The sequence below is a fragment of the Thalassophryne amazonica genome, chromosome 12, assembly GCF_902500255.1.
Source record: "Thalassophryne amazonica chromosome 12, fThaAma1.1, whole genome shotgun sequence".
Lineage (NCBI taxonomy): Eukaryota > Metazoa > Chordata > Actinopteri > Batrachoidiformes > Batrachoididae > Thalassophryne > Thalassophryne amazonica.
In genome coordinates this window covers 24,577,972-24,601,405 of record NC_047114.1, presented here as the reverse complement: position 1 = coordinate 24,601,405, position 23,434 = coordinate 24,577,972, and the positions used below count along the sequence as shown (strand labels likewise).

Below are 23,434 nucleotides of genomic sequence, written 5' to 3'. Positions count from 1 at the left end.
TCTTCAGCATCTCACCATGTCATTTAGGTCTAGGGATGGGTACTGATAAGATTTTATCGATATCGATTCTGCTTACCCATCCAACTCATCAGTTCCCTTAGCAATACCTCTTGTGAATGTTCTGTGTACTAAAAGTAGGCTTTACAGGTTTTCTATATCAACAACATTTTATTGAGTCTTAAAGTAAATAAATATGAAATTGGTCACTGGATCTTTGATCTCTGGACATAAATAGAAATAAACAAATTCTGTATTTTTGTCAATAGCATTTCCTTTCAGACATTAATGGCATGAATGTCACTCCATACCTGTGAGCTGAGCTCAGCCAGCTGCACATCAACATCAATGTAATTCATAAAGAACGCAGGACGTCTCATTTTGGGAGGAAAAACACGTTTTAGTCTATTGTAGTTTATTGTTTGTATTACAACATTTAGAAAAAGTTGTCAATTGATTTAAAACGGTGAATCACTTTGAAGTTATAATTCTCGGCAGAGAGCGGCACAGCGTTTGCAGCTGTGCAAACGGAATAGAGGATGATTCTTGTTTCTTGCCTGCAGCAAGACAAGATTCCCAGTTAGTGACTTTAATCTGCAGAAAAGTGACTCACGATTGACATTTATAAATGGCTTTGAGAGGGGTTAAGAAGCAGATTTGCCACTTCTGAAAAGCAGTGAAGCAATGAACCAATCAAGCAGTGGGCCGGAGCACTGCTTTGTTGGTTCAAGCTTCCAGAACAGCCGCTGCAGAAGCGGTTGATTACAGACCCGCTGCAGGGTCTGCAATCAACGTAGAGAAATTATCATTTTCCCGATAAACACCCTCAAAAACAACGGCTGCTCTGAAGGATTGATAAGGGAATTGTTAAGCAAAAGGCTATTGATGTTGGTGGATCGAATCATTTCGTGCTATTCCCAGTTTGCGGCTTCGTCTGCCATTGTTTTGTGGCTTTTTATGACAATGTTGTCCGGTTTGTGGCTTTTTCTCCACTGGGGAGAATTTTTGTGTCATTTCTGGTTTGTGCCTTCGTGTACCATAAGAGCGACCTTCGTACCGCTGCACGGCGCTTTGCTCGTATAATACTATTGATTAAAAAACAGTAACAGCACCAACTCAGAGAGCAATATTTGTAAAGATCGTTATCCCATCAGAATGTGGCAGCTGTCATTCAAATTGACCACTCCCCTCTTTGGTTTAAAATGACTTAAACTGATGAGTTATATAAAACTTCACCTTGCATGCCATTGTCACGAACAGGGAAACTATTCAGTCCAAAACAGCTGTTTGTACCACGCTCTAAACGTGTTTGTTTTCTGCTGTACAGTTGGACATTTTAACATGGGAGTCTATGAGGACTGATCACAGGCTGGACAAACCCTGTGTGACGTCACTGTAGACTGTATCTATATACTAAGAAACAAGTGTGTGCATATGTCCCTCTCCTGTCCAAATAGCACCTCGGAATTTGGGACAAACTTGGGACACATATACTTTGACATACAGGGAGCGACATAAGCTATTGATGTCCCAGTGGGACTCACTATATCATCTGCCAGCTGCATCAGACCATCATCAAAGCAGCCATTTCCTGCGGCCTGTACAAAGATGAAGTCATCCTCCTCCCTCGAATACCAGTGGTTACATCACATCTACTTTTCAAATTCAGAATGCTTCAGTTTCCTGTGGAGCCATGCTTGGCCATGACCATCAGGAACAGACTCTCAAAGCCATTGGTGTGGATCTCTGAGCCTTCTTTTTCACATGACATGCTCTACGTGGCAGTCTCACAAACTGAAAACGTCTTCCTCGTCACACCAAATGAACAGACAAGAAATGTGGTGTATCATGAGGCCCTGTCAGGGAGCTGTCTCTTCTTGAGGCAGTTAGTTGCATCCTAACAGTTCTCTGGAATCCAGGATAGATGGTAGGTGATTTATTTATTTATTTTTTTTGCTGAAGATGAATTTTTCATTTCAGTCTTTGAATCAAACCCACCCTGGGGTGGGTAATCAGCTAGTAGTATATAATGGACAGACAATGTGTGATGTCACTCAATGGAAATACTGCAGCACCAACCTTTCTGCTAGGTCACGTAGCCTCACAACCCTTCAGCTGCTCCCTTGTTTGCACTCGGGGGTCGACACAGCAAATCCAAGGTGGATCTGCATTTTGATTTGTCCATTTTATGCCGGATGTCTTTCCTGACAGAACTCCACATTACATGGAGAAAAGACAGACACGGTCATCCAACTAGCAGCTGCAGTTAGCAGTTTCTGTGACAGGAGCTCTGAGCTCAGTGGCACACTGCCTGTCACTCAAAGCAGCCACGCCCAAAATTATGTATAACGTTATGCCTTAAAACGTCTTGAACTAAGGAGATGGAAAAAAAAAAAATTACCCCTTTTATAGATCCGGTGCAGTAACGTGACCCGGCCACTCCCCATCACCATGTTGCCGGTCATACTCAGTGCTTCCAGGATTAATTACACGAGAAACAACGTATGTACTGCAAAGTGTGGGACAAGTTTATTGATAAACTCATGTCTAAACCTGATAGTGGAGTAAGCGAGCATACCAGGCATCTTTCGGGTGCTGAATTACAGCAGTACAAGGAGAAAACTGCCATTTTTGGAACTTGTACAGAGCACCGGGCGTGTAGTTTTCTTTGTTGACTGCACCTGGGGCGACATTATTATCATCACCGCACGTGTAAATACATTCAAGACTTAATAAGTCAATTGAGGATTGCAGACATACATATTTATAATAGTATTTAGCAGGGCCGCTGCTAAGGTTTTGGAGGCCCTAAGCGTAACTGGTCGGTGAGGCCCCCCCCCAAAACACACACACACACACACACACACACACATAAAAGTTCTACTCAAATCGTTACTATTTATTAAAATTCACATTAAATACACATATAGCAATGAACATTTACAATGTTATAATAAGTAAGGCCAATAACAGTAAAGAACAGCAGCACCATTTATAATGTATAAATAATAAATAAATTTCTTAACAGCAGCATTAGAATTACCACCACTGAAAATTAAGTAATCAAAACAATTTAAACCTTTAACACGTACTTACCAGCAAGGGATGCACGGGCATCATCTTTTTGTTTCTTTTTCCTCCGTTTTTCAGCTCCAGACTCCTGCTGTCACTTCATTGTTTAATTGTGGCATAGTGGCAACTTGTCGTCTCGTGTCAGAATCGAATGTGGGCTAGCAGTGAGTGCTACTTCAGTTAGGCGCAGGGTTGCCAGATTGGGTGTTTTCCCATCCAATTGGTTTGTTTAGGGTAAAAATATGGCACACTGGTCCTGGAAGAGTTTTTTGTATAGAATTGCCACACACATTTTAAAAATCAGTTCAAATTGCGTAGGATTTAGTGCCTCCATGCATTTTTGAGCATTTATTGGACTGGAAGTCGTCACATCTGGCAACCCTGGTTAGGCGACACAGCGAACAGAGAAAGAGGGAAACAGGGCTGTACCATTTCAGGGAATCGAGGCAGGGGTGGATGGAGGCTTTATATTAGGCAAAAAAACTGTTAATTTGCCCCAATTAAGTAACGGGGTAGGGGCCTACACAATGTTTAAAGACAAAAACAGATTTTTTGGAGGCCCTGCAAACTAGTGCGACATGGTTGGTGCCCCATGCAGGCTGCGTAGTCTGCTTATGCCGAACGGCAGTGCTGGTATTTATTAATTAACTTTATTAAATTTTGTATACGCTGCTGTGGGATTGCGGAACAAAAGTCAGCTGAGTCACTTTTTTCGTGGTCCCACCACGGCTTCCATAAGGAAATTAGCACATTTTCATGACACGTTTTTCTATTTTAGCTTATTTAACTATTTCTAATCCTACCCTTAGTGAAAATGTTCATCATTAACTTTGTTGAATTTTGTGTACGCTGCTGTGGGATTTTGAAAGAAAACTCAGCCGACTCACGTTTTTTTCTTCGTGGTCCCACCACGGCTTCCGTAATGAAATGAGTAATGTTTTAGTGGTGCAGGGTTTTTTTTTATATTTTCCTATTTCTAACCCTACCTATAGTGGATAAAATGGTGAAAACAGAAAAGACGAGTAGAGATGGCTTATTTACACAGCCAAGTGTATTGTGACTGGCTACACTTGACTTTCAGGACACTCTGCACATGTCCTTGTGACATCACATGCACATCCTCTATATACGTCATGTAGGGGAAAATTAGGTATAGAGACCAAAACTTTTTTTTTGGACTAGGCTGTAAACATGTTTATTTCTGCTATAAAGTTGGACATTTTAACATGGTCTTCTACAGCAATCTGCTTACTTTTAGAGCTAGCTCCAAGTGGCCATTTGAGGAACTGCAAGGTTTGGCACTTCCACATTTCATTTTTCAGCACCAGAGGTTGGGTCTCATAGGCGGGGGGGGGGGGGCTTTTCTCCTCCCTTGAAGCAGTACCACCATTAGAGCCATTTGGTTCAAAGAGCAAAGCTCCATATTTTTTCTTTTTTGTTTTAGGCTGTTTTATCTCAGAGGTTTTAGGTGAAGTTGGACTATAAACATTTGTATCTATTGTGTAAAACATCCAGGGACTTCAGCTTTCTGTGAAGAGATACAGGTTACATCCCCTTTGAATTATTAGTCATGTATATTTCTGCTCAACCTGCTGGCTTCTAAATTTGGCTCAGATTGGGGGTAAAATGTTCTCTTTCGAGCTACAAATTATATATATATATATATATATATATATATATATATATAGCTCCATACAACCCTGAGAAATATTCCATACTTGTCAATCAACATATATACAGTAATTTGTTTCTCTGTAAAAGCTGACGCTCGAAGACGGGAGTGCTCTTGCTTCTATCGCACACTCTTTGGTAGGATCCTCGTTAATCGATCCTAAGCCCCGCCTTTCCTTAGGTCGCTGTTGATATCAACGCCACCATATATGGAATGATTCGTCCCAAATTCCTGGCTGGTGGGAGTGACCCACGCAGACCCACAGGTCCCACCCTGCATTCCAGACGTGAAGTGGAGCAGACAGAAAGACAAAAGCTTCGAGGAAACAAACAATGACCTACTGAAGTGACGTCATGTCGAGGCTATGAGCTTTGACGTAACAAATAAATAAGTGATTTGTGTATCTGCTCCACCATCACATTCTGAAATTAACTAAATAAATAACACGGCCTCATCTGAAACGAGAGGTCATGTTCATTTTAAACATAGTTGTAAATATATATTATAATCAACCAGCTGAGTTACCCGTTCTACACGAGTAAGAGAGAGAGAAAAAAAATTACCACGTCATTGTATGTTTTATGTCACTTTAGTTAAGGTGTATTAAGTTGCATTGTGTGTATTTGTTATTAATTTTCATAGAGCAGTTTGTGACATTCATGAGGCTGATGATAAAGCGGTGACAGCGTGTCGTATCACTGCAATGCTCTCTGGGATATTTAATGTTCTTAGTGTGACCCTGAGGTGCACAAATGAAAAGTCCGTCAGGGTGACCACATATAGCATGGCTGTCTCTAGATTTAGCCCAACCAATTCCTGCAACTTCTTGGGAGGCATAACTGCAAAAATGTGCGCTTTAACTCACATGTGGGTTAGGGTTTGACTCGCGCCCTAGCCAGCCGCTACTCTGTACTAAGTAAAGTGTGATGCTTGCTACCTGACCTGAGTACCACATGAACTGTGAAAATAAGGGCTCCAGTAAGTGGGTCGTGATTGTAATTAAAGTGCACATACACTTTCAACCTAAGGGCCCCAGTGACCTCCCTCTTGGTGCCGTGTTGATTGCTTAATTACTGTGGCTGTGCACAGTGAACACACACACACACACACACGTCAGCCTTATATATTAGCTGTTTGGAGCTTATATTTTGGTAATTTCTTCTTCTTCCACAAAACACACACACATGAATAAAATGGGCACTGCTGCCTCACAGCAAGAAGGTCATGGGATCGATTCCCACCTGTGGCATTTCTGTGTGGAGTCTGCATGTTCTCCCCATGTTTGTGTGGGTTCCCTCTGGGTGCCTTGGCTTTCTCCCACATCTGAAGACCTGCAGGTTAAGCAGATTGGAAACTTTATAGTTGTCCAGTCTCCCTTCTAAAGGAGACATTGATGGAAATAAATAATAATAAAAAAAACCCTCAAACACATAAATGCTACTCGAGAATACACAAGTAGTAACAGAATAACATTACATTATCAAAAAGGATAACTGCTATCATGTTGTAATCCACCACTTTAAAATGGTATAGAATGAAAATCTTGACAAATTTGTTGACTTCAGATGCACCAGATCAATACAAAAAGCAACTTTGTTTTGCTGATGTAATATCCCATAATGCTCTGCGTCCTGTCCAAGGTAGACCCCACCTCTCCCCCCATGACACCCAACAACACACACTCTCTATTAGAATAAATGTGTGTGGAAAACAATGGATGACTAAATAAATATCCCAATGACACTTTTCCTGCCTGCTGCATGGCAGTGGATGCTGGATTAACTATGGATTAGGAGCAGGTGGGGCTGTCAATTAGCGACACATTCTGAATAGAAATGCACTGAAATCAAATAAACAGATGCTTTCTGATGGTTTCACAGCAGCTCTAAAACAAAGTAATGCTCACAAATCCACACAACCCCACAGAAAGAAATGAGGTTAACCATGAAAGAAGAAATATTCAAATTGATGGTTGAGTGAGCTATACAGAAAACTGATTCCATGAAAGAGGTTCTGTGGAAATTTAACAAACTAGATAAACCTGGGTTTTTTTTGTCATTTCACAGCGGCTTCATTCTAAAACTCAAATGTCATGGTCATGAATCCAGAAACCCATGAAAAGGAATTTCTATTAATTTAGTCAAGAAGTAAAACAGATAATCGACGGAGGTATAAAGATTCCAATAGACTATTTGCAGAAATATGCAAAATCAGAGAAATAGAACCGTCCTCTTAAGATCTCAGATTTTATATGTAGCTGCAGCAGTTACTTTCAGTTTTCAAAGTTACTTTTAGCTTCAAAGCAGCTCATGTTTTTCTCTCCATAGCCTGGTACCCGAGGCCTGTGCTGCTGATAATGAGGGGAAGTTGTACTCACATTGATGTAAATGTATTACAAGGCTGCAACTAATGCTGCAGTCTTCTCGCTGTGTGTCTTTAATCACAAGTTGGACTTGGTTTGTGCCGATAACACTGTTGCTGATCCATGTCCAGAGCCCAGATGTACATCAAAGCAAATAATGTAACATTCTTAAGTCATGGCTGGTTAAATATTCTTGGTAAACAAAGATGAGTTATTACAGTTATGGCTCTTATTCTACTTAGACTTCACATAACCTATTTGAAACCAAGTGATTAATGAATAGGTTAATATTCATAACTGAAGAAATCATGTCGACTTTTTGCAAGGCACTGATCTGCATTTAGATACATATTACAGCCAGGGAAGTGCACATTCCTACAGAATCCTGACCTTCACTCTGCATTTTGAGGTGAAACCCTCAGTACACGTGTGTACTGTAACCAGACATGACCAGGGGAGTAATGACCTCATGCCCGTGGAGTCATAAACACAGCTGTTTCTAAAATGACATCATCCAGGTGTGCAGGAACTGATTCAGTCTGATAGAAAAGATACCCGAGGCGAGACCAAGTTACTCATTCAGACAATTATCACAACGTCATCTTCTACCAGACAGTGATGTAGCCATGATAAGCTACATTAAAACTGCTACCTGTCACATACTGTGGTGGTGAGTTGATGCACTGCTCCTGAATATCAAGATCAGCTCTAACAAACAATAATAATAAAATATAAAGGATCCAATTTGGTTGCAGGTCCAGTCTGTTCAATTCCCACGTGATGTGCTGTCAATGCAGGTTCATCAAAACAAGACAAACGGACAATGTGCACCCCCGCATGGACACATAGCGTCAGTACCACAATGCAAACTGCTCTTAAACGGCTCTGAATAATGCACAAGCCAGCTGACTGGTCTGAAGATTTAGATCATTTTATTTGTCAAACAACTGAGATGTTAAACACCGAACAAAAAGATGCCCCCGGTCAAAAGTCCAGATAACAGATTAGGATTCATTGTATGCAGGCGCACCCCTCGCTAGATCGCTGAGTAAAAAAATAAAACAAGACGGTGCGAATACCAGCATCATATTGATCACAAAATTGTCCCACATCAACCTAACTCCGAGGACAGGTTTTATGTGGAAGCAAATCCAGACTAACCATTTTACCAAGGCACATTGGTAGGGATGAATGACTGACCAAATGTACAAATGGAGGCTGAGCAGCAGCCGTCTAAGGTTATGTGAGCAAAAGTGTAGTGACTGAGGAGAAAGGGAAATCTGAAAAACAAACAAAAAACCCTTATAGTTGTTTTCTGTCACTCAAGACATTTTGATGCACACTGCTTCTTGTTTTTATATATATTAAAAAGTTACCTCAAAACAAACCAATGTTTGAAAGAAAAAAAAAATATTTGCACAAAACCCCAGATTTATGTGCACATACTGTAGGGGAGAAGAAGAGGGGAAGAAAAAAAAAAAGTCACTATTCACATTTTTTAATCAGTGAGAAAATTATGAAGAAATTGTCACGTTATGTACATGTGCATAAGAGGACTATTTCGTGGAAGAATTCCAGAAAACAAAATAACTAAAGCAATAGAAATGATGCAAGCCTTTAAAGTTTGTCTCTAAAATACAATTATGGATAAACTTGAGCTGAGTTAGACTTATTAGAGGATGAGCGGGTGCTGAGGTTTATCTTTTATTTCACCCACCAAATTAACACTCCAACATTCTCAAGGAACCATTTGCTCTGCACGATAATGTAGAGACTTGAGATGGTAAGGACGCATCGAAGCTGATGGAAGAAGCGCGACAGCGGGTGAAGGGTGGCGTTTGGAATGTTTTGACCAAAATGCATTTGCCAATCTCACAGGCTGTTCACGACATGGGCGCGTCTCGCCTGCATTTAAAAATCAGCCTAACAAACACGTGAGGGGAAGAAAAGTGTCTAATAGTCTCTGAATCTGATGACCATCCCACAAATGAACTCATCAAAATAAATAGATGCATACATAAGAAATTTATAATTTACTTTTTTAATATCTCACATAAAGCTTCTTGTAAATGCCGGATATGATCCAGTCTGCGTGACCCTGGATGTGTTCGGTGAACTCTCGACAGGACGGCTAAACCCCAGCCTCCCCTTAAATACGGCACCAGTTTGAAGCTCCTCATTGTAAACTAGAAAACACGGAGAACATCATGTCATCCCAGTGAGGCTGAAAACACAGCTGCAATTCAAACTTTCTGCTGCACATCGTAAAACCACCATCAGTCTCACTGGATGATTCTGTTCCCCCTTTTTATTTAATTTCTGTGTGACTAGCAGCACTTCACAACCAGGGCTTCAACATTTTTCAGTTTGAAAAATAAAAGAAACAGCCCTTCATTGACAAACTCAACTATTCTTTTTAATTTATTTCTCTTATATACCAAAATCTCAGATTATCACTGAAAGAGGAAGCAGCATAAGGAGTTTAGCAGGCCTGACTTTCCCTAAACTCACAGTGGATGAACAAAATCACAAAATATCACGTTTCTGTGAGGAAAGAGAGAGGAGCAGAAAAAAAAGAAAAAGGAGTGGACAAGGGCAGAAAATATCTCAAACTTCTCAGTCTAGGCAAACATATGGCAGGATGTTCAATCTATTTTCATCCCCGTGAGGGTCCAATGATATGCACTCTGTCCAATCATACCAGGTACCCTGGGTGTCGTAACAACCATTCACCCCCGCCCAGCGCTGGGTGTGTATCCTGTTCAGGTCCTCGTCCAGCACCTCCCGGCTCACGCCGGGTAAATCCTTGACTGAGCCCTCTGTCTGCAGAACATGCGTCTTCCGTGCCTCCTTAATCTCCTGTTCTTCCCTTTTTAGATATTCTGACATGAAAAAGTGTGCACTCGGGGCCTGGACCCCAGAGGAGGTGAGCATATTGCTCTGAAGGTTCAAGTAGGACTGAATAATTTCGTTCCTGGACAGCTCCTTCCAGTTTGTCTGTTGGAAAGGGTTTGGATTTGGGGCAGGGGTGGCAGGGGGCTGAGCGGTGGGTTCAGTCCTCTGCCTAAACTCAACTGGGTCCCGAACAGGGGTTTCATCTATTTGAGAGGGTTCTTTATGTACCAGGGGTTTAATCTGACGTGTGACGGGGTCAAATGTTAGTCTGCGTTCTTTTAACCGTACAGGCTTAGATGTGTCTTCTGTTTTCTGACCGTCTAAGTTGACGGAGTAGTCTCTTGGTCTGTACTTCTTCCTGCTTTTTTGTTCAGTGCTGGGAATTGTTGCCCCTTCTGCGTCAGACATTGCAAAAGCTCCCTCAGGGGTCTGCCTGAGTTCTGAGTTGTGTTGCAGAAGCTGGGGGTGGGAGGGTGACGGGGAGACTGACACAGGTTCCAGTGTAGTGGGTGTATCTTGTGTTGGACAATGAGTGGGACCGTCTGAAGAACTGGCCCAGTGCATTATAGGCCTATGAGAAGAATGTGGCAGTTTATCAGCATTACATGGTTGGGCGGGGGAGGACACAGGCTGAGACAGAGGGGAGGGAGAATCTCTCGATGATGGGCTTGGAACAGACGCTCCTTTCAGTGTGTACGCTGCAGAGCGCTTGGTTACAGCGTCCTGCTTCACGCTCCTTGGACTGGTGGTGAGTCCACGTGGACTTCTGACTTGGTAATAGCCACCTCCTCCTTCATCCATTCTGGCCTGCTGCTGCATCACCGCAACCTTAATCAAGGAAGAAGTGCTAGGTAGTTTAGCTACACCAGGGGAGCTTGGGCGAGGTTTGACAGCATTAACTGGAATTCTGTTGATTTTGTCATTTTCAAGGTTCTCTACACGAGATCTGTCAGGAGATGGTATGACATCGTGCTCAGGCAGAGCTTCAGGGCTGCCTGCAACACCATTGCTAGGTGGTGGCGAGACTGCATTATCGTACGAAGACATTTTAGAGAGTTTTTCCGGCAAATACACACCACCGTCTCTGTGCTCTGCTCGACGCTTGCGGCTGCCTGATTTCTCAGCTTTGGGGGAGTAAGTATTGTGGACGTCATTTCTGATTTTGATATCAGGGCCACTTTTGCCCGACATAGAAACATCAGAAGAAGGAGTGTCCGTTCTGCAGGGATGAGAACTGCCATTGGTAGATCCAGGTGCACTCACGGCCGCAGCTGGCCCGGGCTCAATCAACTTTTGCCAATTTCGCAAAAGTTTCTTGGCCCGCTTGGCAAGGTCTTCATCATTGGTTTTCTTTCTGACATCATTGATCAGCTTTCCTAAGCGAGTTTCCTGTACAAATAAAGAGATTAGGTAACAGTTTCTCCAGAAACAATTAGTTCACATATCGTTACTTATCTTACCTCAAGTGCTTCTTTGGTGATCGGATACCTTTCGAGACAGGCAATTACTTCCAACACAACCACCATATTGCATATCTGTGGAAGAGAAAACATTTACGCAACATTTTACTTAGCTATTCACTCTAAGTCGTTTTGGCTTGTTTTCACTTGGGGTCACCACAGTATATTTGAAGTGGATCTGCATGTTGAATTGGCACAGGTTTTACGCCGGATGCCCTTCCTGACGCAGCTCCACATTAGTGGCAGGGGTGGGGTTTGAACCGGGAACCTTCTGCACTGAAGGCAAGTGGACTAACCACTTGGCCACCATGCCTGCTTACTCGCTTATTCACTAACGTGTGAAAATCTGATGTCACCTTCAACATTATGAATTATGGAGCAATCAACTCTAGATGTGGTGCTTAACCAACCTCTGGGGAATGTTAGAATATAACATTGTTCTGCTAACAAGCACTTTAAGTTGGTGTCAAGGTGGACTGGTCTCTCTCAATTTCTCTTCTCTGTCCAAACATAAACAAATATATTGCCAGAACGTCTTTGCAGTCCACTCATTTAACTCAGTTGCCTGGGCTACTGTCCAGGACATCCCGAAAACTGCCGAGACCCCCAACAAGTTCTTGGTTGTCAAAACAGGCCATACTGGGTACTGCGAGTGGATCAAGGGCAGAGACTCTTACTGCTTTCCATTGAATTCTGGTGTTCATCAGGGATGTGATTTGACTCTTAACTGTTCAATATTTGCATGAAATGGGTGTTGGGCAAGGTTATGGGGAACAGCAGCTTAGGTGCCTGTGCTGGCAAGGAAAGGTTTACCAACTTGTCTAGTTTTTGGAAAACACTGTGATTGTTGAAGAATCAACAGATGCCCCGATTGCAGCACTATATAGGCTGAATAAGGAGAGAGGATCTGGGGCTGTATCCTACTAATTCAGGAGCTACACCCTTCTCAGGCTGTGCTTGCCGGCTGCATATGGCATAAGTGGCGAGCTAGGCTGTCCTATTGCAAAGCCTCCTTGGAATGCGGCTGATGAAAGCTGCCACCTTTCCCTTAAAAATGAGGAATATGACAGGTGTATCCAAGTAATCCCAAGAGTCACTGTGGGATTACCCCTCCAAGACACCATGGTTGGTTTAAAAAAATAAAGAACATCAGTGACATCATCTAAAAATCACCATTTATCTAAAATGACTGGAATTAATCACAGGTGTTTAAATAATGACAGTGGGACTAGTTGAATGTGACAACAATGTGAAGTGGGGAGTGGAGTAACTATTGGTGCTTGTTGACCCCCACAATGTGAATCTGCTGCAAAATGTGAATTATCCGCAAAGAAAATTTATGCAAACCATAAATATCAGTGAACCGTTAATAATTTTGCTGCAAACCATGAATAAAATAATCCCACAACATGTGAATGGGGGTCATCACACCCGGTGAGGCTAGTGCCTGGGCCCGCTGGGCGTGAATCACTCTGGGGACAGTGGCAGGTGGGGAGTTTGAATGGGGCGGTACACCTATCAAACAGTAATGTGTACAAGTTGAAGGGTGGCATGAAGCCCCGTGGTGCAATGAAAATGGCTGGAGTGCAGTCATAATCCCACAGATGGTAGCTCCTCAACCAAGCACCTATGGTACACCAAATCATGAAGAAATTCATGTTGTCCGACATATGCGTTCATGTTTCAGGAGATATTTTTCAGTATTCATGTTTTGTAATTCATGGTTCACGGATAATTCACGATTTGCAGCTGATTCACAGAATTAAATAGATCCTGGCACTTAACCTGTTCTGGAGCAGGCTAGATCTACACACTACATCTCCATGTTGTCTTATGCCGTAACATATACCACTTTCCCACTTTAGTGCAATTGGTTCACAGATAAATTGAGCCAGTATAACCCCGATATCCCAGTTTAATACCTTATCCTCCTTCCGTGCAATGGTGCCCTGTAACTCAAAACAAAGTTGTCAGCATACACTAAAACAGCAGGTACAACTTTTAGGTTGTTATATAATTGCAAGTAAATGGACAGAATTGTGTATGAATTTGTTTGTTCTGATACTGAATATTCTTGAGTGGTTTGTCAGTTTTTGTTCATGATTAAAATCCATAAAATAGCCCGAATCATTCAAGTCTGAAAATTACCCCACAACTCGGTATGTCAACAAAACATTTATTAATACAAAGTTAATCAATAAGATCTATGCCCCCTCAAGCATTTACACACTCCTGACATTGATTTGGTATACTCCTCATAATCCTGTCAGTAGTACAAAAACATAACTGCTCCACTAATGAATGAGAGTACTGTATTTTCTACTTGTATTGTATTCCTTATAACAGACAAGGTAAAGCCAATGAACTGAGAGGAAGTGGCAGTATGCCAGTATGTGTTTGCATTTTTTGCAAATTGTTAACCTGAATGAAATTTCTATTCTGTCTTAAGCAAACTTAATTGGTAAAACTTTGTACCTTTTTTAAGTCTGTGTCTGTAAGGGTTTCAAGACTGCCTGATAATGTGACAGGCAAAAAAAGAAAAAGATAAAAGAAAAAGTGATTAACAGTAGGGGCGTCAATATATGCATTTGTATTGAACTCTGTGGTACACACGCAGCGGTTCAGTGTACAGAACTGTACACAGAATACACAGTTCAACTGTATAGTGTGATTATACACAAACGTTTGTATTCATTTCCATAAGTGACTGACATTTCAACCAGCTTATGTCCATAGAGTGTATCCCTCTGGTTTCATGCTCTGTGCAGGATGCGTGTCCAGACCCCTCAGCCTGCTGTCTGTGTCCAACAGAGACAACAGCGAACCAGCTACTTTAAGCACGTGATTGTATTATTTCACTCAGAATCTTTGGAAGCATAAATGGAATTTGTTAATTTACATTTTTTTCTTGCGAAGTATGAACCTAAAAACAAAAGCATATGGACCCGCATTTGTGTAGAATCACTGTCCCTGGATGAGATCAGTCGAGTTTAAACAGACAATTACACCAACTTATTACAATTTTGATATTTTATGTGAATTACAGTAAAATTTCACAAATGAGATGGTGGCCAAATAGTGACACTGCATACGATGATTTCAGATATGTATAGATTGAAGATTTTTGAGATGCCTTCATTTGTGCAAAAACAAAAAACTTAAAATGGAAAAATACTGAAGGTGGTCTGGTGGTTAATGGTGGTGGCCAAGTCGTTAATGCGCTTGGTTTCAGTTCAGAAGGTTCTGGGTTCAAATCCCACCCCTGCCACATTTCTCCATGTAATGTGGAGTTGTGTCAGGAAGGGCATCCGGCGTAAAACTTGTGCCAATTCAACATGCAGATCCACCTTGGATTTGCTGTGGCGACCCCAAGTGCAAACAAGGGAGCAGCTGAAAGGATTTACTTACTGAAGGAAATGGTTTTACTGGGAAATAATGGTGTTTTCTCATTTCAGAAACCCTGAAGTTTGTTCTGCAAGACATTAAAGTCCAGGAAAAATGCTGCAGTTGACCCTCATTCAGAAAACAAAAATCGTTGAGTTCTGTGCAACGCATCCTGAGGGCTGACTTGCATCTCTTTCCATACAAAATTCAGTCTCAGAGCGAACTATCTCCCCAGCAAATGGCAAGGAGATCTGAATTTGCTTGGTGTTTTTTTTTGGAAAACTGGAGACGGATGATTTGTTTCTTAGGGCCCCTTCACACATAGTGCGATTTTGGTTGAATTACGGCGAAATAGTTCGAATTTGCGAACCACGAAAACCGTGTCAATGGGCAGGCGCGTACGATCCTGCTGCGAAGGTTTCGTGCACACTCGTGCATGAACACAGTGCGAGCAACTGGAGCCTGTGTAACCACATCGCGCCGCTGCTGTGGAATAAATAAATAAATAAAAACCAGCTCGTACGTGTGGAACCACATCGTGCCGCTGCTGTGGAATAAATAACAGAAACCAGCTGGTACATGTAGAACCACATCAAGCCGCTGCTGTGGAAAAGACAACAACAACAAAAAAATACATGCCATCCACAGGATTTGAACCTGCACTTTACTGATTGCCAGCCCGAAACCTTACCACTGTGCTACTGTCGCTGGCCTATAAATGGACGTATTAAAAGACGTACAGTCCTGAAATTACATTAATGAAGCAGTGCGATGTTATCACGTCCACATCTACTAGTCCTTTGTGTCCAGCCGCCCCGCATGCGTGTCCATGCGGAACAGAACTCACGTGGGTGACGTGACCATCAGATCGCCCGCTGCGTGTTATGATCTGATGGTCCATTGTCACCCGGGCAGCCTTTCAATGTGCACACCGTGCGCGTGCTCGTCACAACCCATCGCAACAGCAATATATGGTTTTTATGTATGTCCACGTGAAGACAGCAAGCAGACACACGCAGGTCACAGTGGACAGTTGAAAGTTCATGTGCATCCAAACATGTTACGTGTTTCCCCAGCCATGACATCCAGAACCATAGATCCAACAGAGGCTGCTGTGGGCGAACACCCCCCGTGTCAGTTTAGCGCACACCAACACACCACGTGTACATCCATATATCAGCAGCTCATGCACGTGTGCTTCCAGCCCCCCACCGGCACCACATGTTTATGGATTGGGGGGAGAGGAGCACAACACACACGCGATTCACACGCATGACCCATATGTGTGTGGGAGGAGCCGACACTCTGGTACCTCACGTGTGTTGCTGTCTTGCAAAGCCACACTCGTACAGCACTTAGAATAATTTCACAACCAGCTCGACAGTGATTGTCTGCTGACTGTTTTTGTAACAATAGTGCGAATGGCCACACATTTTCTAAATGCCACACAAGCGGTGTTAGATGTTCATGCGTGTCATCTGGAATTTGGGCGGCACCTGCCGCGAGAGGGTTCAATCTGCTTGTACAGCGCACGCTCTGTCTTTCAGCCACTGGTGTGTGCAAACAGTTGTAGTAACAGGTGTATGAAGCATTCGAGGCAGCTACGAATTTACACGTTTTGCATACGATTCCTGCTTCATGTGCACTTCGACCAAATTCGCACTGTGTGTGAAGGGGCCCTTAGGAAACTTCAGACAAGGAGGTTATACTGATCATGTGGTGTAGCAGATAAAGGGTTAAAACATCAAAAAAGGAGAGACTGAACTAAAAACTGTGCATTGGGGAGAAAAATTACATGCTTCGGCCACACAGTCATGCAGAAAATGTCTGATAATATTGATTGATTTTTCTGAGCTGTCAAAATACTTCTGGGTCCTTTTTTTTTTTTTTAGACACCTTGTGTATGTGTGTGTGAGTGTATAAAGCAAGTCTCTTCAGCTGCTCCCTTGTTTTCACTTGGGGTCACCACAGCAGATCCAAGGTGGATCTACACATTGACTTGGCACAATTTATTATTTTTTTTATACAATGGACGCCCTTACTGATGCAACTCCACATCACATGGAGAAATGTGGCATTTGAACCGGGAAGCTTCCGCACTGAAACCAAGCACACTAACCACTTGTCACTACCCCTTTAAATATATACAGACATTTAAAGAAGGAAGATAGTGGCCAATCCCTCTCACCCAGGACACAAGCATTTTGTTACCCTCCCCTCGGGCAGACAGCTGAGGTCCATCAGGACTAAAACCCCAAGGCACAAAAACAGCTTCTTTCCATCCGCAGTTAGACTTATAAATAATGCCAGAGACCTCTATTTACTGTATTCAAGTGAATGATGATAAAAAGGTGATAGCATGTCATATCACTGCAATGCTGTGGCATGCTGTACACAGTAGGTACATTTTAATTGAAAAAAATGCACGCTTTAACTCACATGCAGTGCACGCTGTCCCGTTCAGATTGTAATTAAAGTACCTGACCCGAGTACCATGTGAACTATGAAAATAAGGGCTCCAGTGAGCGGTCGTGATCTAATACGCAAGGCTGATCGTGTGTGTGTGTGTTCGTGCATGTACGCCATCAACCTAAGGGCCCCAGTGACCTCGCCCTTGGTGCCCCCAGTCACCATACCAAGTTTGGTGTCGATTGCTTAATTACTGTGGCTGTGCATAGCGAAGAGAGAGAGAGACTAGCTGAGTTACCCGATTTATGCATGGGTAAGAGAGAAGAATTTTAGCCATGTCATTGTATATTTCCTGTCATTTTAGTTACGGTGTAGTAAGTTGCATTGCGTTGAGTGTATGTTGTCGTGATTAATTTTCAATGAGCAATTTGTGACATTTATGAAGTGAATGATGATAAAAGGTCATAGCATGTCATATTACTGCAGTGCTCTGGCATGCCATACACAGCAGGTACATTTTGATTGAAAAATGCGCATCTTAACACGCATGTGGTACACGCTGGCCCGTTTGGATTGTAATTAAAGTGCACCCCTGCCAGCTGCTACTACGCAGTAAGTAAAGTGTGATTCTTGCTACCTGACCTGAGTACTACGTGAACTGCGAAATTAAGGGCTCCATTGAGTGGGTTGTGATCTAATATATAAGGCTGACCGTGTGTGTTCGCGCATGTACGCTTTCAACCTAAATGCCCCAGTGACCTCCTCCTTGGTGTCGACTGCTTAATTACTGTGGCTGTGCATAGCAAACACAAAGTGTGCCACATACATACATAGCCTTTTATTTACACACACACAAATATATATATATATAGAGAGAGAGAGAGAGAGAGAGAGAGAGAGAGAGAGAGAGAGAGAGAGAGAGAGAGAGAGAGAGAGAGAGAGAGAGAGAGAGAGATGTAAGATCTGTTATTGCATGTTTTCTCAAACTTGTACTTTTATTTTGCTTGTATGGATACAGCACACTGTCTGTTGGATTTGCATGTTATTTAAATAGATTCTGATCATATTCAACCAATGTACATACTAAATCATGTTCCCTTTCATTAGTGCAGATCACCCCAGAGTTTTTCCTGAACACTGTACTTGCTCAGAGTGGATAAAGTCATGTATGATATGGCACTCTAAATAAAACGAACTACAAATACTAACTTTTTAAAATGAAGGACAATAACTAAAGTCGAAGCAAAAGCAAGCATCTGAGTGCCAGCATGTGATTTGCAAAAAAATAAAAAAATAAAAAACACCGACTGTTGATCAAATTAAACCCTAATCTAATGTGAGAATTAGAAGACAAGCTAGGAAGATTAGGTTGCGTGTCTGCTTAAGAGCTTCACGATTCTGGAAAGTATTGTCAAGTCAGAACGTAGTCATCAATGCAAACAACATTTACGGCATCCGTGCAAAAACACGATCGATTTAAATTAAAACCACTTTATGTGCGCTGTCAGAAAAGTGTCGATTGGTTTAGCTGTGTTAGCTAAACTGGCTATGGCTAGTATTTGAGTAAGTTGAGAAGGGAGGGCTCCGACTATTTCCTAAAAACGCAGCCAAGTTAAGCTAAGAGTTAGCCAAACTACCCCCAAGAATTCGTCAACACGCAATTCCAAACGTGAAAAGCTGAGCAATGACCACTCCCCACCAGGTAAAATAAGCACACGAACTGAAGGGGAACTACTTATATCCAGAATCGATTTTACTTTGTACGCGTACATTAGTTGAAATTCGCGGCTAGGCTAAGCTAATAGGCTAGCGCTAGGTTAGTGTTTAACCATGGTAACGCTGTCAAATTAAGAACTCAGCGTCTCTCGGGACAGCATACGCCAAACATATGGCTAATTTTCTGGACCCCACGCCTATCTAAGGCGCTAGAAAAGCTAGTTATCGGCTGTGGAAGTAGCGCTGAGGTTAGCCGGCGAGTCGCACTCACATTGCTCTGACTGTCGATGGCCTGCAGCAGCCGGTCCCTCATCTGCTGCGGGGTTGCTGAGACCGTGCTCATTGCCTGTTCGCTGCGATTCGGGGGATGGACGGAGGATTCCTCCACAATCAAGACCGACTGGCTGTGATGAGTCAGAAGCCGCCGTGGGAATGCGTCAGGCGCCCGAACAGCATACTTTGGGACTGCGTGTGTGTGCCGCCCGTGAGACAGACGCGTCTGTGTATCTCCCACGGAACGGGAAAAGCGCCCTGTGTTGACCGTCGGCTGCTGCCTGCTCGGCGCCTCAGCAACTCACTACCAGCTGCTGGATCTCTCAACGGCCTCCCGCTGCATGCTGGGAGACGACGGCTACGCTTTGACGTATACACGCAGCCAAGTAAACATCCCGCCGTCTGTCCACCCACTGTGGGCAAACCCGGTGTGCCCCGCCCCCCCCCCACACACACACACACACACACACACACACACACACACACACACACACACACACACACACACACACGTTTATTTGTTCCACTTCATTAACAGTTAATGAATTGGGGGAGAGTGGGTGGGTTCACCCACGAATGCGAAATTATATTTTCTATGTGAACTTTAAAGCACCAGATAAAATCCCAAAATTTATTTACCCATGTAATATTACATTGACATGTCTGCCCCCTGCTGGACGGATTGAACAAGTGGTTGGGGAAAATCAGAGCAGAGGTGGGCGATACCGGGAATTTTGGTATTGATCCGATACCAAGTAAATACAGACCCAGTATTGCCGATATCAATACTGATACCGATACTTTTTCATATTTAAGCTTCATAGATCCAAAGAATCCAAAAGACCTAGGATAGAATTTCGCCAAACATTGTATGTGACAACAAAAATACTTTATCACAATCAACATTTTTGTTTGAAAAAAATATCACTTCAACTCCTTTTTGGTCACGCATGTCACTGTGGAATTGTCTTGTGTATCAGTTTTTTGTTATTGTTGAGTTTGTGTGCCAAATAAATTCATTCATTCATTAAAAAACAAAATTTGAGATAGAGGGCTGACAAACCACAATACAAGTGTGCGCTGCTCCGTGTTATGTGACACAGCGCAGCGCTGCTCTTACAGAGAGTAGACTTTGATGAATCTGCATGTGCAGCAGTCAGTGCGTGTGGGAGAGAAAAAAAAGCTTGAGTATCTTTTTACACGAGGATCGTTCAATATCAATACCAGCGTTGGTATCGATATTACCGATATTAGGATCGATCCGCCCACCTCTACCCAAGAGTCGCCCCAAGGCCCTTCACGAGAGTAAAGCCTAACATTACCAAACCACCCATCAACCGCGTTGGCAACAGCGGAAAGGAAAAACTCCCTCAGGCGGTTTTTGATTGTAGGAAGAAACCTAAAGCAGACCAGACTCAGAGGGGTGACCATCTGCTTTGACCATGGTCCTAATAACAAAATAAACAAAGCACATCAAAGAATTATTAAACATGCAAAGATAAATAAGATGAAACTAAGCATCCAGGTATTTGTTACATCCAGTGGTCATATTCACCATTTTTCAAACAATCATGTAGATCATGAACCCATGAAGTGTCAAAACCTTTGAAACACCCGCATTTTTCACATTGTTCTGGGGTCTGCATGTTAAGGGCTGTGTTCTAATTCAGGGGCTGCATCCTTCTAAGGACGTCTTTCGGGACACCAGAACAAATCTTTTTGAAATGAGACGTCTAACCCACGGAGCATTTTGCAACTGTGTCATCACCCACTAAAAAGACAGTCTGGATAGACCACATTTATACACGTTGAGGAGGCAAGGTGAGCGTAATCAATGCAACCTAGTTGCTGCACAAGCATGGCAAAGCTGGAGGAGTGTCATTACGGGACCTGGGTAATGACGACTGTGGGAAGTCGATCAATTCTGACATTGCGTGTAACACATTCACTGTATTGAGGTTGGGTTGGAAAAATGCTGCATTTGATGGCAACTGGGAATTTAGAAGAGAAAAATGGCACTATGCACAATTTCTTCAGTCGCACCCACAGAAGCCTGTAACTTCTTCAGGGTTGTCTGGGTGTGTTGGTGGCTTTCCTCTCTAATCTCCTTATGCAGTCACTCAGCTTTTGAGAACTGTCTGCTCCACACAGATTCACCATAGAGTGCCATACTGTTTGTATTTCTACATAATTGATGTAAATAAAGACCAAGACTTATCCAGTGTCTTGGAAATGTTCATGTATCCATCCCTTGATTTGTCTGAAGAAGACTGGATGTAAAAGTGGCAGTTTGTATGTGTTATACTAAAAGGGGCACTTACTCTATCATTTTGGCTTTTAGATTTTTCTTTTAATTCATGATGTAGAGATTACTTTTCACTGTGAGTTTAAAGGGCAGAATTTTAGAAATTTTAATATAAAAAGCCTGAATTTTTGTTTTTTGATGTCCTAAAAAAAAATTAAAACATGTTAAAGCTCAAGGGGGCACAAACTTTTTCACAGCACTGTAGGTTTACTTCCAGAAGCGTCCAGAAATGGGAGTGTGGTACTTTTTGGCACATATTTTCTTGCCAACGTTTGAAGGGCAGTAATTGGAGTAGAACAGATAACATACTGATTTTTTTCAGGCATTTTTCACCTGTACCTGTTGTTCAGCCATCCATTTTCTATACCTGCTTACTCCAATTAAGGGTCACAGGGAGCTGGAGCCTATCCCAGCAGTCGTCGACTTATTGTCCATGTTAAACCTAATAAAAGTGGTATGAAAATGATTTTTGGCCCATAGGTAGGTGGCAACACATTCAAATCAAATCCAAATTTTGTTTCAAATGAACCCTGGCTGTTGGAGGTTGGACCCCCTTTGAGCCAAATTTTCACCATATTATAAATCATCCAGGGTATTTATTTCAGTATTAAAATGATGTTATCTCAGCAAACTTTCAAAATTACATAACCTTTATTTCAACAGAGGCTAAGGATGTCAGACAAGGGACTCAGAAAATTAGAATTTTTGGTCAAAAACACCAGCTAGTCAAAGATCCATCATACTTTTATTATAAATATGGTCCTCCAAAGTGAGCAAGAAAATAGGCATCTGTGCCAAATTTAAAAAAGTGCTATGGCCCCTTTTTAGGCTTTTCTGTCAGGAAAACTATTTGAAGTATGAAACTAATATTTTTGGATTTTTCATAATGTACAAAGGATGTGAAAATGAAGCAAAACTGAGACCTTGAACTGGGGGGACTTTTCAGAATAGATTTATTTCATATAGAATGATCCAACATATAGGCATTTTTTAAAAATGTATTTTTGATTTCATAAGTCATCATCTCTTCTGTGCCTTGTTTGTTCTACTGGTTCTTCAAGAAATTATGTGTGGAGGAGCATTTGTTGTTTGTGGAACATCAACAAAGCAAATCAGGAGGCAACTAGTTTTTCCCCCAGTTTATGCATCGAGCATGGCCCTCTAAAATGATGGATTCTGAGTTCCAACTTCCCACTCATGAAGTTTATCAAATGCAGCATGTAGGTTGAGATTAATAAAGCTGGTTGGAGGTAATTCATTCTACTGAGTGCTACTCTAGTCAGTCAAGTACTGTGGAAGTAAAACTCCCATCCACAGTGTTATATGTGTTATAAATGAAGAACGCTGAAGAGTTCATCCAGGTATCCACCAGTAGATGGAGTCCAGTTTCTAAAAGAGCCTGTCCTCAACCAGTCCTGTCCTGAGCCAAACATGGACAAGCTACGGTCTGATTGGACACCTGTTACAAAGCTTCTTTCACTTTGGAGGGCAGAGGTCACGCGTATGTCACTGTGCGCCTGCCTGCACAATAACTCAATGCAGATGATGGATTTCAGTTAAATTGTAGCAGAGATGTTCTTTTAGTGAAATGATTATGCATATACTACATAATATGGTCACTGCATGTATTTTTTTTAATCTTTTGCATTATGCATTTTAACCAACAGGTATTTTTGCATTCAATTTCAATTCAAAGTATTTAATTTATATAGCACCAAATCACAACAAAACTGCCTCAAGGCGCTTCACACAAGTAAGATCTAACCTTACCAACCCCTAGAGCAAGCACACAGGCGACAGTGGTAAGGAAAAACTCCCTCTGATGATACTGAGGAAGAAACCTCAAGCAGACCAGACTCAAAGGGGAGATGATGGTCTAGTGGTTAAGC

General features: G+C 42.3%; 1 protein-coding gene across 1 annotated transcript; it reads right to left on the bottom strand.

Annotated features, from left to right (window-relative positions):
* Positions 1-8,013: 8,013 nt before the first annotated feature.
* crsp7 (cofactor required for Sp1 transcriptional activation, subunit 7) lies at positions 8,014-19,611 on the bottom strand. The gene is made up of 3 exons (XM_034183060.1): positions 19,239-19,611; positions 11,459-11,533; positions 8,014-11,387 (listed from the first exon to the last, which is right to left on the bottom strand). The coding sequence occupies exons 1-3, from the start codon at positions 19,308-19,310 to the stop codon at positions 9,720-9,722; spliced, it is 1,815 nt and encodes a 604-aa protein (XP_034038951.1). The 5' UTR covers positions 19,311-19,611; the 3' UTR covers positions 8,014-9,719.
* Between the last annotated feature and the right edge of the window lie 3,823 nt (positions 19,612-23,434).

Bases quoted from the DNA above. Each gene is read 5' to 3' on its own strand.
- crsp7 (XM_034183060.1), bottom strand. From the start codon at position 19,310: ATGAGCACGGTCTCAGCAACCCCGCAGCAGATGAGGGACCGGCTGCTG. The intron at 11,534-19,238 runs GTGAGTGCGACT...TCTCTTCCACAG, and splicing joins CCATCGACAGTCAGAGCAAT to ATATGCAATATGGTGGTTGT. The intron at 11,388-11,458 runs GTAAGATAAGTA...TTATTTGTACAG, and splicing joins TCACCAAAGAAGCACTTGAG to GAAACTCGCTTAGGAAAGCT.